Below are 18,478 nucleotides of genomic sequence, written 5' to 3' on the forward strand. Positions count from 1 at the left end.
TCACAGAACCGTTGCGGTTGGGAGAAACCTCTGGAGATTGTCTAATCCTGCTCCTCTGCTGGAAAGCGAGGTGAGCTACTGCAGGGTGCTTGGGGCAACCTAACTGAAATGAAAATATTCATGCAGGAATATTTTCATGCATTTGCCTACGCTGACTTTAAATCATTACAAGCTCTTATTGCAACCCTAAGTGAGTGGGAACTGTGTCTGTCAATAAAAAAAATGTCTGAATCACAAAGTTGACTATATACAACATACCACCGTACGTGGCTTCTGCAGACATCACCGTGATCAGGGAAGAAGCCAGGCACAGGTAGTGGGAAGCACCAGTTTAAGGAAACTCAACCCATTTCTATGGCTGTAGCTGCTAAGTAGTAAAATTCACTTTGGATCACTTGTAACACAGTGAGAGGGATGTATCTGAAAGAACCCATCATAGGACACTACCTGAAGCCCTACAAAACCTGAAACCCTACAAAACAATGCTGTTTCTCTACTGCATTACAGAGGTTTTTTGCCCTTCCCTGGGGCACCTGTCACTGCTGCCGGGGAAGCGGGGCAGCACGTGCTGTGCTGTGCGGCTGGCCGAGGGAATCGCCTGTGCTTGCTCCGTCTTGCCCTTGACCCAAGCTATCTGGAAGTGCTTCAAGCCTGTGGTTTTCCCATTTTGCAGGAGACAGAATATATGAGCAGTGTAGACAAGATGATTAAAAAACTAACAAGCCAGGAAGCCACTAAATTTTTTTCCCACCAAGTTTTGCCAGAGAAAAACGGTGGTACTGGCAAAATAGCAGCCAGAGCTGGCATGAAAAGAGGTGCTAGGAGGCAGCCGAGAGAAACAAGCTGAGCAGGGAACGTGCATCGAAACTGAGTCACTGCTAACGCCCGTGTGTGACAGCTGCTCATTTACCCCGTTTCTGGCAGCTGCCCTGGTTCTGCCTGTCCCTGCGGCTGCCTGAACCGTTGGGAGCTGCTCCTATTCACTTTTCTCCCATGTCTCCCTTCTTTTCTCTATTTTGTTTAAACTTTACTTATTTCACCATAATATTAACTTACTAAAGATTGTCTTTCCTGTACCAGGAAAAATGGGTGATGAATTCTGACATCCCAGCGCACCCTGACGCAGACACCGGCGGTACGTGCTGCCGCACGCTGCCGTGCTTCTGCCTTGTGGCACTTTGTTTCCTCTGGAGCTGTGCAAGTGGGTTTCCATTCAGAGCCCCACTTAGCTTTCAGCTCGGCTGCTTTCTCAGCGTACTGGGCAGCCTCTTGCTTTGCTTTCCTTTTTTTCCCTCCTCAAAGGCAACAAATCAAAAGGTCACCTCATACTATTAATTCCACTTACCGATATTCCCTCCACAGGAAAGAGGTAAACACATTTCTGATGAGCTATGCAGGCAACAAAAGCTCTGTTTCTTCAAATCAGAGCTGGGTATCAAGAGTTCACTGGTGCTTTAACCCCACCGCTCCTGCTAGCTATCAGAATGGAGGCAGGGCTTGGAGACCCCGGGGTGCAGCCGGCCCTTTTGGCATATAGGGTCTGGGTGCGACTTCGTCGCTCACACAGTCGCGCTGATTAGGATAAGCACGGCGTTTTCCATGCAACCTGCCTGTAGTGCCTCTCAAATGAAGTTGTATTTCCTCCAGGGAAATCTGCATCTGTTCGGTTAATTTTTTCAATAGTTTGCTTGTTGGGCTACATATTAAGGCCACTTAAGAATTTCAGTGAAACATGTCTGCTTGTCAAATTAAGACCTTCCCTGTCAACATTGGTGTAACCTGGGGGAATTAAAGATCCAAAGAGGAAACAGAAATTTTGATTTTCATCTGTCTTAAAGAGTTTGAATGTATTTTTCTCTCCATGACACGTAATCTCCACTGATAAAGCGTTTCCATCCCCACTTTGAGAAATTGCGGTGTGTTTTAGATCAAAATCTAATGATGATGAATACAGTCCAACTGAGGAAATATCTGCCTGTTTCCAAGTCAAGGTTACCTTGTGTGTTAATGAAGGCTTGGATTCAAATTCATCATCAGAGGAAGAAGTAGAATACTCAGTAGCTTGTTTTCTGACAGGTAGGTGTTCACATCCTAAAATGCAGGAACAAAATAGTCAGTGAAGCAAAAAATACTGGTTTTTAACTTACACAGACGCTTTACACCTGCCCTGAGTTCTAATCAGCAGCACCTAGAGCAATTTGGAAATTTGGCTGACGGCATTAATTAAATTTTTGATCTCTGTCAAAAACTCTGTCTGGGTACATTTGATTTTTCTCAGGTATTGCATACAAATAAATTAATTCCTTGAGCACCCTGCATGTAGCATGCTGTTCTGAACACACTCAACAGTCATTAAAATGTATATCTGAAGTTAGCCATATTACCCAAATGATTGTATAAGACTCACTATACAGTGTAATTGAATGCAAAAAGTCTGAGCCAGCTCTTAAACAAATTACCCTTATGTGGCTTGTAGCATCTGGCACCCATTTTTACTACATGACATCTGCTCAGTGTAAAATAGTTGGCGTCAGAATGTCTGGTCATATAAAAAAATCACAAATGTAATCAGAAGCAAATGGACTAAGAGAACAAGGCTTTATCACACAGCCTCATGCAACATAAATATTTCATTAATTATGTCTAAACAAACGTCACTTATTTTTCTGCTTTAGGAATATTGTCACATCATTGAACTGTTGATTAAAATGCCATAATAAGTCAGGAAAATCCATACATCACAACAATGCACTCCATAAGGAAAACTCAAAGGCTGCCTTTGGAAGAAGCATGCTTTCAGAATTATAAATTAAATTACATTTAATTGCAGCAATTTTATCATGCCTGTTTTTCCAGCATCTTGTTTCAACTGGGTGTAAATATTTGAATTTCTTCTTAATTTGTCTAATTCATTGCTTCATTCTCTTTATTTCAGAAAATAAAACTGCTTTTGAAACATCTGTCTCTATGCTTCAACCTGCTACAGGGTTAATGATTAACAGCTGGGCAACATCTTGGAAATGCACATTATTTAAAGCTAACAGTGCCATTTTTCTTTGTATCTGCGAGGTAACAGTTGGCTTTCTATGTGCAAGTTGTATTCACATTAAAATCACTTCCCATTCTCCCAGTGCAAATGTTTCTTCTTTGCTCTGTCCTGGATCCCAGTCCTTAAGTAGGACTTCAGTCTCAAAACCTAATTGAAAATCAGGATCCATGAAACACGTTCATCCCAGGCGGTAAAGCAATGAAAGCAAATCCAAGTAATTTGAGGCAGAAATTTTGATTTTTCTCAGAAATCTCAATTTTAGAAGCACCCGGGCCTTGTGTCAATGAAACTGCAAGCTCAGAGGGTCCAGTGGAGCAGACCTGGGTCCTGCCCTCCTTTTTGCAGGACAAAGCCCTTGGGCAGCAGGAGGTGCAATAGCCCTGGCAGAAATGCCAGGGTGATTCCCCTGCTCAGAATTGCCCAGGCTGCCACCCCACACCTCCCCGCCTCATGGCACTTGGAGGAGGGACACAGCTCCTGCTTGCTGGCCTGCTGGGCACTTGCTGATGGCTCACGATTGCTGGGGGGACACCGGCGCCATGCACTGCCCCACGCCCTGCGGACAAGAGTGCAAATCCAACTGTGCCCCATATCTGCCCCTGGCAGGGACAGTCAGCTGTAAAGCCCTGCCCAGTGCACGAGATGGAGGAAGGCATGGGTGTATCACAGTTACTATTTCTTTTGAGGACTAAACTCGCCTACCTTGCTTTTCACTGTGCAACCAAGTTTGCAGTAACTACCCTGCAGTCAGGCTGCTGCTGAAATCAAATTCCGTAATACGCAAGCGGCAAACCTTACAGCCTGGCAGGGCTGGAAACACAAGCAATTACATGCTCCCTTTCTTCTCTCAGCTGTGGGAATAAGTGACTGCTTCCCCATGTCCTCCTTTTTTGAGTGATATCAATAATTTAAAAAGTGTTACAAGGTCTAGAGGAAAAGCAGCCTGCTGTAACACAAGGGCACCTGCCTCCTCAGAAGCGTGACTCAGGAGCTGTTTGCCTTTCTGGGACAGAAAGAGGCTCAATGACTTCCCCAAGGACTTCCATGGGCCATCTCATGAGGACAAGGAAGCTGATGTCTGTGCACAGAACAGATTCGTAACATCCACAGTCCTCCCAATGCATATCTGCTATGGAGAGCCAGGTATTTGCACCTTTCTCTGCAGAGAAAAGCCATTTAGATTGCTCTGAAACAGCTCAGCTTTCAAGGGATGTGGTACCCACAGCTCTGTGAGACAACAGCCACCTGACTGCGATCAGCAATGTCCTTCATTCTCTCCATCCAAGAAGCCTACAGGAAGAAGGACCACGTGAAACCACTCAGTGATGAGGCATCTGATGGATCTACCTGTGCGCATTGACAGTTATGGTCTCTGTCACGTTTATTGCATATACAATTTCACAGCACTGATGTCCTCTGTTAATACAGTGTGGATAATGGGCTGCTCCAAGGAGGTGCCCCAAAACACACAGCAAAGAGTGACAGAATTGGGATGAGAATACAAGTTTTTGGCTCCTAGATGTGTGGTCCTGCAACATTTTAGAAGTACAGAAACAGTGGGATAGTACATTTCTTTCAACATTAAAAGGGCAGCCACTCAGTGCTCTGCTCAGCTATTTTTCTTTGGCTATTTCCTTGTGGGAGAGACCAGAAATATGCTCTAAAGTGTACCCCAGATGCAAATTTCAACTTCAAGACAACTATAACAAGCATAGCAAGAAATTACCTCACTGAATGAACTTGCTTTATGCAGAGCTAGAGAAAAATACCACAAGTTTATTCTATTTTTGGAAAAAAAAAAACCAAAAACCCACAACAAAAACCCCACTCCTCTGTATCATCTATATGTTCTACTATAGGTGACTGAGCATTAATCTTTCCTATCTCTAAAGGGGTGGGACAGACAGAACTTAGCTGCCGACTGTGAGGATTTGGACGAGGAGTTCACACATAAAAATGTTCAACTTGGGGACTTTTACACTTACTGGGTCATTTAAACCTGAAACTTAGAACTGCAATAGTAAAGTTAAATAATAACAATTTGTCTACTCCTAATACATCAAGCTCAATAGCTATGGAAAAGATCTCAAAAACATATATTTTTTTCCAAATATTAACTCAACTCTTCTAGACTTGGGCTTTCTCTTTCCAGCCATCTCATTCCTTCAAAATGGGAGTTACTGATTACTTATTTCTTAAGTACTCTAGCATCTCCCTAACTTCAAAATTAACATATGTTATACTAGAGCTTTTCCTCCCCAGCTAACATGACTTTGGATCACTAGGAATGGTCAGCCATAGTTTTAGTTCTTAATTATAAAGGGGAAAGGAACAAATATTTCTGAAATCTTTATTAATCTATTCTTGATTTCTACCTCACAGTAGCTACTAGGAGTTTGGTTAAGAGACCCTTCCAGCATACCTGATTTACAGCTGTCAAATCACAGGAAACTATTAATTATTATTGTTATTAATTGTTATTGAACCTGACAGTGTCACAGAATATGCTTCAAAGTACAAAGTTGGAGGAAACCTCCAATTCTTGATATTGGGACTTGGTATCCTCATATGCGTGTGTCATAAGAGATAAGAAAAATTACATCCATAAAATTAAAATTCCTTCCTGTGGCCAGTTCCTTACAGCTTGGTAATCCAAGGGTGGGTCTCAAAGATACTTCGCTTTGGCCTAAGCGCACTGCCATTGAATGCCATCAGCAGTAAAACCCTCACTGTATTCAGAGGGATCAACTGGATCAAAGCCCAGTGCTTTTGAGAACCCCTCCCTTAACATATAAATCTAAGGAAACTTGAGGTCCTCTGAACAGAGAGGGAGGTGTCACATGAAGAGGTTAAGAAGGTGATACCGTCTGTTAAACGTGGGAGCACTGCTGATTGTCCTGGAGATTTATAGGGAAAACCACCACTGCTGGCACTCTGCATGTCACAGCTCACCTCCCTTTCCTGGGGTGTTTTTGTGTCGTAGTAATGACTGTAGTCCAAATACACAGAAAGTCTTGGAGCAGGAACTGTTTTTATAACATAATGTTACATTAACCTGTTGGCTTCCTCTGTAAGTGTGCAAGACTGTATATTTTTTTAAAGTCATTGGAATTAATCATGACCACTTTAAGTACTTCAGTGTTTTACAAAAGAGAGAGGCAAAGCTACACATATCTCTTGGGGCACTGGTGTCCCAAACCAGATGGGAATTGGCCTGCGGTAGGAGATGAAAAGAAAGGCCAGTAGAAATCAAGAGTGGACTTGGCTATTTGGCTTCACATCTCTGCTTCTCCACAGATTTCTCGTGTGGTCTTAGGCATGTAATTTAATTTGTAGTGCCTCAGTTCCCCTTCAAAAATATGAAATCACTGAGATAACAGTGTCCCAGCTGACAAGAACATTGCAAACACACAGACTTTCAGTGGTACAAAGATACAGTAATGGGAACCATGTATGAACCTGAAATATTTGCAAGGAATCCCTTTTCAACCTAAAAGTGCACAAAACCAGCAAAGTGACGTCATAACACATCTAATTTTTCTTATCATCTGAATTGGTTGTCCTGCTTAATGAAGAGAGCCATGTAAACAACACAGTCACAAAGTGAGTTATAACAACACATCTCATCTAAGGGATGATTCTAGGAATGTTTTCACACGATCCCTACTCTATCAGGGACAGAAATATTCCTCCCACCTCTCCATCGCTATCAAGAAGCAAACCCAGAGACACAAACATCTGCCAATACCACCTTCGTGGACTGGTCCTCAGAAGGTCTATCTGTAAGTCAAAAGGAACCTAAACCCTGAATCCAGTACTGCTTCTCATTACAACCACTGCTGACTGCAACACTCTCATACAACCTGGCTTAGCTCTCCTTTTACTGTTGTTTTTCTGTGGTGTTAATGATTTTTAGTATCTATAACCAACATGGCACTTTGACATTTTTTTGAGTTTCAAAAGGGCAAGTACATTTAGTAGAGACTAGTTAACCACTTGATTGATCAATTTTATTGATCTATTTTTGGGGTTTTTTTTTAATGGCAGGTTGGAACACAAAGGAGGAATCAAAGGACAAAAGCCTCAAAGATATTTGTGCAGTAAATCAAAAATCTGGAATTGCACCTGGAAACTCCAGTGTGGCTATCTGGGGGCATTTGTATATTCTACAGGCAAACTTAGATAGGATTTTATTTTTTTTTAAACCAATCTCTCAACGCAAGCAGTACATGAACCCCCGTTACTTCAGTAAGATTTGTCTAGGTCCCACACAGGTAGTCTGTGCAGCCGGATCTCTGCGCAGCCCAAAATTTCCAAGTGGCTCTGAGGAATACTTCTTATGAAACAGAAAGTGTTAGCCAGAAAGCCTTTAGACCAGGTCTGGATATCAGAAGCTGGAATGACCCATATGGAAGGTATAACTGCAGGGCTAAGCTTGAGTGACAGGCAATCTGCTGCTGAGTAATTAAGATCTCTGCTTCCTCATGCTGAGCTTCAGCTGGTGGCCGAACACTTGGCAGGAGATGACAGAAGGACAGAATATAGTTTTAGTTTGGACAGACACCTGGGTCTGAAATGCAGAAGTCGTCAGCATAGGAAAGACATCTGGACGTGTATCTGCCGATGAAGTAACTAAGATAAGGTGTAGGGGAAGGTGAACAACATAACATAGAAGTACATGTGTAGGGTGAGACTGAAGGTCCTTCCAGTCTGTCTCCAGCAGTAGATGTCTAAAGGAACACTATAGGCATCGGGCAGCAGTCATGTGTGATTCCTCCCCTTAACACTTGCCCAGCCTGCAAGCATTTTTCAGTTCAGGAGCTTTCTAAATTGGAATTGGTTTCTAAGCATTTGGTTAATCCTCAGTGGACTTCTCTTCAATGAGCTTGCCCAGTCTCATCTCAAGCCTGTGGACTTTCAGCACCCAGCTCATTCTTTGGCTCTACAAGCCAACAGCTCGCTGAGGGAGAAAACACAAGGGTAATGTAAGACCAACCGTACTTGCACAGAACAAGTCTGTCTGGCCTCAAACAGGACAGAAAAGCCCTACTGCAAAGAGCCAAGAAGAGTATGAGAAAGACCCTCCTTAAATTGCACCTGAAAGGTGCTGGGAGGTTTGGGGTTTTTTTCTTTAAAGAAAAGACATTTTCTGAGATTCATGGTAAATTTCAAGAGAGAAAAATAATGACATGTACTGTGGGCTAAAGCTCGTCATCAGTTCATGACCGAAGTTTGTCAAGCCTGGGCCTCAGACAAGTGCCAATATGAGAGAGAAATGCTGTTTTCGAGAGCCAAGCAGGACTTGGCTCTTTACCAGTTTGATTTACTCAAATACGAATGTTTGAAAAAGTTCAGAGAGCTGCAATGTTGAAATGTTGAAGATGACAGATTACTGGGCAAATGGCTAGACCAAACCTGCATTTTTTTTTCTTTTGAACTAACTTTGCAATGCCTATATTCAGTAATTATAATAATTTAATAATTCCTCTTTTGGCTTGTGCAGCAGAGGAATGCAACACATATTAAACCAGCGTGTTTTTCCAAAATATTTGAAACATAAATAAAGTATAGCATTATTCAAACCTAACAAGAACTTTTCCCATTTTAGTAGGAACATAACATACCAATTATTGTAATACATTTAGTTAAGAGCAAGTCAGATTGTCTTAGTTGATGGGTGATGACTACGTACAGACTCAGAAAAAGCCTCCCATTTAAGACCACAGCGTGACAAGTGCCAACACTAGCAATTGTCTGTGGCTTCAGTGCAGTGCTTAGCATCCTCTGGCTCCATGGGGATGCCTGGTTTGGTGAATTGTTAGATAAAGGATGCTCCAAGAATCCAATCCAAAAATTCAGGCGTGAGAGCGGGAGTTATTCGATCGATTTTAATGAGCTTCAGATCAAGTATCTTGTATACTGTATATCTTCCTCACAGTATGCAGTAGTTCTGAAGCAGAAAGGATGCAAAAAGGATCTGGCAGCTCACTGGGAACATTTCGATAACTTCACATTTTACATACAGATTGTTATTTTAATGCTGCTGTACAGCAGCAATTTCAGGGTTACAGTTTGGGTTGCAATTTAATAAAGTAAGAAACAAACAGGTATGTCAGTAAAATTCAATAGGTTATTCAGTTAAATAACAGTGGCTTTCTGCAGTGGAAAGATGGGTCATGGAGAAAGACAGGTGGGTGCAGCTCTCATACCTCCTATTTCATACCTGAAACTGTGCTGCACTTAATTCTTTCTGAGCCTATGCTTGGATTGCTCAGATTGTTCTTTGTCTGACATCAATATTTCTTAGACTCATCTGCAATTTTAATACTAACCTTGTTCTTGCAAGCAAACATGAAAATTGATGCCTTTTAATCACTGCCCAAATAGACTCACAAATAGGTCAGAGCAGGTCAGTAAGGTGCTACCTCCTCTCAAATAAAAGAACAAGGGGATATTAATGACACTGCAAAGCTCCCAAAAATATGTCTACAGTTCAGTCACTACGACAGCAGACAGAGCTGAAGAGACATCTGCTGAGAAAGCACATACACAAAGCAAAGCTTCTTGCTAGTGCAACCATATTGCTGCAGTCTCTGAGCTCCTCACGGAAAGGGTAGCAAATGTAGTCTACACTGCACTGGAGTTTTCAGTGCTCATCCTTCTGCTTGCCTGCTGTACTCCCCCTTCCACAACACACTCGGTGTCACAGCAGCAGCTGCTCTGCACAGCATCCCACTCTGCCTCACCGTTCCTTCCACCTCGGCGAGTACATTTTCCTGACCCAAACACATTTGAACAGCAGCGAGCAGCAGATCAAACTTGGGTCCAGCATGCTGCACTCTGCTTGCAAATCCACTCTGCTCCTTTAAACCAGAAGCAACTCCTAAACCTTAACCAAAAAAATATATTTATTAAGTCTTCCTATGTAGAAAGTAACTATAAATTAAACATAGCATACAACAGATATGTGTTTGCATGATCACATGCAGCTCTTTTAAATGTTAAGTGCTATTACCAGAAATAAATAATTCCACTCATGCTCTCACCTGTGGAAGGATAACATAGCCTGTCTTCTGGAGAACAGTCCCTCATGAAACGCAGAGATGACATGAAGGAATTCCCTTCTCTGTCATGAACTTTACTTCTCAGTCTATCAAAGAGCAACCCAAGACTACCCTTCTGTGCAGAGTCATCCAGCTTGTCCTTGGAGGTGTTCTTGGGCTCTGGAGATGAAAGCAGGAGGTACTTTTCATTACAGATAAATATGTCATTCACAGGAGCCCCTGGAGGAGTCTCTTTAAAGGTAAACTTTTCCAGGAGTCCTGGGACATCCTCCATCCTGGTGCAATATGATTTTTGAGGTATACTGGTCATCTTGGAAGGCCTAGTGTGAGGACTGTAGACTGGGAAGGTTACCTCCTCGCTGTAATCCCTTGGAGATCTCTCTTCAGAGACGACAGAAAAATCAGATGGATTTGAGAGAGGGCTCCCATTTCCTAAATATCCTTCTGCCCACTCCCCTACTTTAAGCTCCTGCGGCTGAGTGTTATTTGCTCTATTATTGTTACTGTTCCTTTGGCTTAGGGAATAGCTAGGAGTACTGGGGAAGCTGAAGAAAGCTTGTTCTGAAGAGGCTTTGACTTTGCTGTCTGAATCCTGCTTTAGTCCTTCCGGAGACGAGGTTAGAGGCTCCAAAATGGACCTTTTGATCGCATTGGCTATGAGCCTCAGTGGTGATTTTGGCTGGCCAGCTGCATGCTCCCTGGCAACTGCATCTGCACTCCTCAGAGCATCTTTTGCGTCAATTGGCAAAGCTGGTGGAGCACTGTCTGCAAATGAGAGAGGCACAGAACAACCAGATAGTTTGAACGCATCTTTTCTCCAGTCAGCATCCTTCTCCTCTGAAGTCCCCAGTGCTCCTTTGTTTTGATACTCTGGACTGGTTCCACCTAAGTCCATCCTCTTTGAATCATACGACAAGGGTCGCTGTTGAGTACAAAGTACCAGCCTCCTTTTTGCCTCTAATTCTTGCTCAAGCTTTTCTTCTGGGTGCCTTGTATTTTTGCCATCTTTCTCTTTCAAATCCAGAGATGACAGCACTTTGGTCTTCCTGTTAAAATCTGGTTCAGAGATATATTTCGGGGTTTTTTCCTTCCAGCCCTGGGCTGCGTATGCCCCGATGTCACCAGCTATATCTTCAGGCTCAGAAAAATCAGCAGCCAGCGTCCCATTGCCAGGAGGGTTCCGTGGAGTACCTCTAGTGCTGCTCTGAAAAGGACAGTGGGGCACATAGAGGCGGATGTCTTCAGACATCTCTCTGGCTTTTTCTTTTCTTTGAAATACTGGGCTGTAGGGTTTGAAATGTCCTCTTGTAACTTCTAGTGGTTTCTTGTAAGAAGCCAACTGTGAAGTGCATGAAAAAAAGATTATTTTAGTGGTTAAAAATATTGTTTAATGTATCTTTTATTTCATACAATATTTTAAGCAATTTCAATCTTAACATAATACTAATAAACAAAATATTCACTTTACATACTCATATATAAACACATATATATGTAGATGATAATACAATAAGAAAAGTTTTTCTCCCCAAAGGGCTAGTATTTCTCTAGGAGCAGAGGTCTAATACTGCTGGAAATTTTAGTAGTCTAAAAATAATGTTATTCATGCTAAGAACCTGTCATATCATTATGAATTACCTTTAATATTTTCCTTAGAAAGAAGCAGTCCTATCTACAGGAAAATAAACAAAAGCAGGCCTGCTCTATTCTCCCACATGCATTCCAGTTGCATGAACTTTGTAGAGTTTCCAGCAAGCACAAGGGACCACAACCCATCCTCTCCAACTACTTTTGTAATATTGCACGCTTACATAGCACAGGTAGGAATGAATTAGCTTACCCAGAAAAGCTTGTAAAATGCAAGACAGTAGTTTTAAAAAATTCAATTAGTTCTCTCTCATGATTCTTTTTGCTTTGGTGAACATTTAAATTCATTACTATAGCCACCAAACTCTTCTGCTGGAGATAGTACCAAGGAAAAACGTCCACATTATCTAGCCAGCAGACCAAAATTAGAGGGTTTTTTTCCTTTTAAAAGGGAGGCATTTTATCCTCAATGCTATGTGATAATGGATGGTGAGAAGATTCAATTCCTGTTTGCAGTTATGTGCCAGATTCCCAAATTCACAGGGCTGAAGCCATTAATCTGTCTGACTTCTCGTTTCCCAGAAGCATCAGAAGTAAGGCAATAATGATTATTCCCTGTTTCACAGTTGTGTTTGATGACTAAAATTAGTATCAGCCAGGATGTCAGGCAAAAAAAACATGAGAAACACCAATAAACAAATAAATACCCTCTTAATCTTCTCTCTTTAGAGGAAGAAAAAGGCCACTATGCGCTGCTTATGGAGTGGGAGCTGCAGCATGGAGTCACCTCTCCTCGAGAGCAGCACGGCCAGGCAGCGCTGTGCAGCTCTGCTCCCCTGGGATGTTCCCTTCCTGGCCCTATTGTCCTGGACCGGATTTCAACTACCACCGTGGACATGGAAGACTATTCTTTTTCTATCGCAGACCTGAGGTCAAGCAATTTTACTCATGTTTAACCCAAGGGTGAGGACAACTGGCTAGGACACGGAAGACGCGGGCTGGTCCCCACTCCACCCGGCTCCGAGTCCAGGGAACATGCTGCCCTTTGCTCAGGATGGTCAGTCACAACTCCTGCTGCAGTGCTGCACTTACGGCACGCCCGCCCTTCCTCAGCCTTAAAACAAAACAAAACAAAAAAAGGCAAAAAAAAAAAGGCAGAAAATACAATGGAAATGCTAGGTCCCAAAGGAAGCTGAAGATGCTCCTGAACTGTGGGAGGTGTGGAGCCAAGGGCCTGCTGCATATTAAGAAGAGAAGTCTTCTGCCCACTGGATGCAAGGGGTAAACATTAGACATGGTCAAACCTATGTCTAAGGCATGTAATGGCCGGAAACCCCCCAGTCTCCTATGCCAGGTTTCCTATGGCCAGCACTATGCAAGCCCTTACCTTGGCTCCCAGATTTGCTCTCCAAGGCCAGTGCTGGCACTTGCCTTTTGCCCACTGATGCACAGCAATCAAGTGGAATTTAAGCCACTTGGATGTGATACTCTCTCACCCCACCGCTGCTGGTACCTGGCCTTGCCCAACATGCCACATGTTTCCATCCAGCCCTACAACCACGCAGGCAGACCAACAGCCAGCTCGGGAGCACCAGGGGACAGAGATCTGGGGGGTGTCCTCTCCTTTGGGCAGAAACCATGGCATAGAGGAAATCCCAGTGGCAGCTAAACCCCATGCTGTGAGGGAAGGGCAGGGTGGTGGTGCCTACGTGTTGGCTGATGCAACATGTTAGCACCTAAATCTCAGTGCGATCGAGGTCTGAGTCCCACAGAAAGCAAATGCCGCTTAGCCATATGATTTGGGAATGGTTATATCAATCAGAGCATCCAAGTCTCTTCCCTATGTATAGCACAGGCATAACTCTAACTTTTGCTGCTTATTGTGAGAATCAAAACTATCTGAGAGAGCAGAGGATGCTCAGACAGCCTGCCAAAAGCAGACGTGCCCCAACAGGAGTTACGCTTGTTTTGCTCTGCACAATTCTCCCTCGTACCTGTGTTTGGGAATGATCATCTCCAGGACCACTTTGACAGCTGGCTGAGCTGTCCTTCGAGTGCAGCCCAGGTTTCTTGCTGGACAGTAGAGGGAAACCTGCCAAAGATACAAATTTTACCATCATATTGGCATTGCTTTTGTCTTAAAGTTTGCAATTAAAGAACAAGAGTAGAAAGTTAAAGAGTCATCTGGATACAGTTGTACCTGGAGAGCTGACCTACAGTAATGAAGTTGATGGCCTCACTCACATGTGTGTGCACACTGTGCCAAACACATGTTGACATTTTCAGCAGCGGACCTGAACTGCTTCCACTTTTTGGCTGGATGTAGTGAAGCAGCTTTTGAGTTCCAGGAAACTTTCTGGAAAACCAGCCCTCTTTAGAGGGCTTTCAGGCCTTAAAAGCAGAGGCAGTCAAAACAACCAGTGAATTTTGAAGCTTTGGGTAGTTCCAAGAAATGAAGAAAATGGATGACTTCCGAGAGGGTTGTCAGTCAGAATGGGAAAGAAATGGGAAATGCAACCACCTGCAGGCAGTAAGGAGAGAAACAATCCTGCGGTCTCCCAAGCCAGGCCAACGGGCTGCGCACTGGGGGCTCTCCTAGGATCAGGCAAGGTAACTAATTGCTAAAGGTCTTGAACCAAAACTAGCACAGACAGACTTAGACCTGCTGGAAACAAAAGTAGGGAGGTAACTCGCACCTGAAGGGAGTCAGAAGAGCTCTCTAATACTTGTGCCTGTGGGAATTCTACGTAATAAATAATCTTTGGAAAGAAGAAAAGTATCCCAGAGCCAAGATATTATACCATGTCAAGCTTTAACATGACAAGTATATTTATAGCTGAATTATTAACTCCCAAACCCAATTAGTAGTTCTAAAACCCACAAAGGTTCCCAAGCAAACTTTGGTTCTTCTACATAGGGATTAAAAGCTGCATAAGGACAAAAGCAACACACCAGAGAGAGAAGACAGTTCCTGCATGTGGACTTCAGAAAAGGCAAGCCAGGGAGAGAGGCCAACTTTACTTTCATCTCCTCTCAGTGCCTCACCTGTGCGTTCTGAGTCTTGATGCAATTTGTTACATTCAGTCAAGAAAGGAGGGAAACGACTCACTGGAGTTCATTAAGGAACTCCCATAGGGACCAGCAACGAGGGGCTGAACTGAGACAAATCCAGCTTTTGTCGCCTGGTTAAAGGGATACCATAACTCTGGTCTGCTGCTGGTCTTGCTTTCTGTATCTTTTTGCAATGAGTTTTCAGGGGAGGGGAAAAGAAAGACAGACAAAAATCTACCCTTCAGATAATTTCAGACACATTGTCATGGTCCAATGATGGTCATCAAACTCTATCTTCATTTTCACAGCCTATCCCCACCCTACCCCGATTCTCCATCCCCAGTACCAACATCCCTCCTTTCCCACCCACGCACGTCCACCTTTATATTCTGTATAGCAAATTGACCTTGGGAAAAGATGAGAATCGAGAACGAGGATGAAAACCCACTGTTACCTGTGTAAGTGAGACAGGGGAGTTTAGCCTGATCCGCTAAAGCCCTTCGCCTCCTGACATGGGCAAACATCTTGGCTCAGCACACCAAGGAGAAACGCAACCACTGCAGCAGCGACAGCCGTAACACCGATGAGGGCTTCAAACCCACAGCCCAGAGGTCTGCAGGGTAATGGCACGTGCCCGTGGGGAGAACTGCTTCCCACTACAGCTCTCATGGGTGAGCATTAGCTTACAAGGACAGGGCCTGCACATGCGAGAACATCGCTTCGTGCAAAGCCACAGCTTGCTGTCTTTCACAGAGATAATGGATGTATTCCCACCAAGACACTGAACCCGTATTTGCAGCTTCACGTTCAAAACAGGATTTTTTAAACAAGTTCCCTGGGGCACTATCACAATCTCCTTGGCCCAAAAGCTACTCGAAGCGACCAAGATAAATTAAGAGTGCGGTGTTCCCTGCGGCCGTGCGACGGGGATTAAAAATTTTGAAAGGTAATATCCTGCTCTGAGCCTTTCAGCCAATATAACCATAACACTGATTTCCTTTCCTTGGCCATGTACCTCGTGCCGTTTATGAAACATATGTGTTTTGGGAAATAAGTCTGAAAAGGAGACAGATTTTTCTTTTGTGTGACTGATGATCATATGAATTCTTGTAACCAAATATTAAGTGGATTAAATATAGAAACTAAGATTTACAGTGTTTCTCCAGAGAGTAAAAAATGCCTTTATTCTGTTCCCAGTATGTGCTGAATGTGCTTTACACCTCGTTTTAACAGCATACTGTGGTTCGGGCAAATTCATGCAGCGCGTTGCTTCCCTCTCAAAGGCTTTTAGCTCCCTCTAGAGCCCTTCAGAGGCACACAGAAGATTTTAATAAAATGATGGGAAAATTAATTGGCAAATGATTAAGTAATGCACTTGCTGAGAACAAGCTGAAAATGCGTTGAAATTAAGAGTGACCCCCAGTCTTCTTTCCCCTCTCACAGTCTTTCTTTTTTTCCCCTCAGAACTGGCATAAGCATCATTTTTGTTTAATCTGGATCAATTAAGGCAAGATTTTAAATCCAAGCCTTTGGTGAAGCCAACACCTGATTATAAGCCAATCCTCAAATGCTGTACAGCCCTGAGGTTAACACAGATGCCACAAGACTGTGAGGGCACCCACGTGCCGGGTCCTGCACTTGGGTCACAACAACCCCATGCAACATTACAGGCTTGGGGAAGAGTGGCTGGAAAGCTGCCTGGCTGAAAAGGACCTGGGGGTGCTGGCTGACAGTCGGCTGAACATGAGCCAGCAGTGTGCCCAGGTGGCCAAGGCGGCCAACAGCATCCTGGCTTGTATCAGGAATAGTGTGGCCAGCAGGAGCAGGGAGGTGATTGTCCCCCTGTACTTGGCACTGGTGAGGCCGCACCTGGAATACTGTGTCCAGTTTTGGGCCCCTCAATACAAGAAAGACCTTGAGGTGCTGGAGCGTGTCCAGAGAAGGACAATGAAGCTGGTGAAGGGTCTGGAGCACAGGTCTTAGGAGGAGCAGCTGAGGGAAGTGGGGTTGTTTAGCCTGGGGAAGAGGAGGCTGAGGGGAGACCTTATTGCTCTCTACAGCTACCTGAAAGGAGGTTGTAGTGAGGTGCGTGTTGGTCTCTTCTCCCAAGTAGTTAGCGATAGGACGAGAGGAAATGGGCTCAAGCTGCTCCAGGGGAGGTTTAGGTTGGAAATTAGGGAAAATTTCTTCACGGAAAGGGTGGTCAAGAATTGGAACAGGCTGCCCAGAGAGGTGGTGGAGTCACCATCCCTGGAAGTGTTCAAAAAACGGGTAGACGTGGCACTTGGGGACATGGTTTAGTCTAGTCTACCCTTGATTGGTTTAGAGTGGACTTGGTAGTGTAGGTTAATGGTTGGACTGGATGATCTTAAAGGTCTTTTCCAACCTAAACGATTCTACGATTCTATGCTCTGCCTCTCCATCCCAGGTGGGGACAGCCTGCCTCTGGGTGGGACATCCCAAGCGGCTGCTCCAGAGAGGCCTCATTGGCACAGCGAGTCCCCTGCACCTCCGAGGTGCAGTGAATCCCAGGGAGCACAGCCCCATCGCAGCACGTCTGCCTGTCCGTCTGCCTCTCTGGGGACAGCCCGTCACAGGGGACGGCTTGCTGAAGTCGAGCTTGGTGGGAGCATCCCATCAGGGCTGTGAAACAGCCCTGTGCATCCTCTACTGAGATTTACTGAGTTATCCCGGATGTGTGGCATCGGGGGCCTCCAAGGGACCGCAGGGTCAGTAGTGACAGCGCTCACATGTACCTGCAGGCACCTGACTCAGGGGAGAGCCCAGCTTGTCTCCTCTTTTGAGATATAAAAAATCTTCCTACAGTGGGTACTTGCAAATAATCTTGAAGTTTGTTTGTGTGTTCAAATCAAGCAAGCCAAGACACCTCTGCTTGAATGCTGGTCCCATAAGACACAGGGATCCTTCTTGTTTTGGGAGCAGAGCCCTTAACTTCTCTGAAGGCAACTCCAGCTCTGAGCAGCAGCAGCAATCCCCGCCGTTGCAGAGGGCAGCTGAGGCAGGGTTAAAGAGCAGCTGTCACCACCATTCCCCAAAACCCACCGTCTCTATGCCCAGAAACTGTGGCACTCGGTCACGTGCACAAACCCCTTCTTTCCATTGCTGTACATTCATGTTTTACACTTAAGGCTGTCCACACCCCAGCCTAACAGATACGACTGCTTTTCTAACCAAGTTTTGAGAGGGTTTGGGGTGCTGGTAAGCTCACCCAGCTCCCATACTGGTATGAGCAATCCTGGCAGGTACCTGCGAGTCCTTAGCGGGGACTGGGCAGGCCCCGTGCGCGCTTGCAGAGAGGCTGCGCCGAGGCTGCCGGCCGCCCCTGTTACGAGCAGCAGAGGTGTGACCCGGGATGGCTGCCTTGTTTTGGGACCGCAGCGCAGGAGGATTCCCTGGATGCAGCCCCAGCTGCAAGGAGCGACTGCACTGCGTTTCAGAAGTGAATTGAGCACAGACCTGATCACTACTGCAACACTGCATTCCCGTGCGATTCCCACGGGCAGAGAGGGATCAGCCCAAACCAAGTGAAACTGCTAGAGGATGAGAACTAGTAACGCTCATTTTCACCACCTCACCTCTTGGGATGGCTATTGGTACTGTTTCTGTTTCCATAACCCAGAAACATCACTTGGGTTGGGGGGGAAAAAAAAGAAAAAAAAAAAGAAAAAAAAAAAGAAAAAAAAAAAGAAAAAAAAAAGTGATAGAG

At 44.5% G+C, this 18,478-nt stretch overlaps 1 protein-coding gene across 2 annotated transcripts in view; it reads right to left on the bottom strand.

Annotated features, from left to right (window-relative positions):
* MICAL2 (microtubule associated monooxygenase, calponin and LIM domain containing 2) overlaps positions 1–18,478 on the bottom strand; it is a 108,395-nt gene that overhangs the window by 10,278 nt on the left and 79,639 nt on the right. For both annotated transcript variants that reach the window (XM_075712349.1, XM_075712350.1), the window contains 3 exons: positions 13,695–13,792; positions 10,096–11,452; positions 1,997–2,091 (listed from right to left, as the gene is read on the bottom strand). In XM_075712349.1, the coding sequence (XP_075568464.1) occupies positions 1,997–2,091; positions 10,096–11,452; positions 13,695–13,792 (1,550 nt within the window). The remainder of the gene's footprint in view (positions 1–1,996; positions 2,092–10,095; positions 11,453–13,694; positions 13,793–18,478) is intronic.

The sequence above is a fragment of the Pelecanus crispus genome, chromosome 6, assembly GCF_030463565.1.
Source record: "Pelecanus crispus isolate bPelCri1 chromosome 6, bPelCri1.pri, whole genome shotgun sequence".
NCBI classification, from domain to species: Eukaryota; Metazoa; Chordata; class Aves; order Pelecaniformes; family Pelecanidae; genus Pelecanus; species Pelecanus crispus.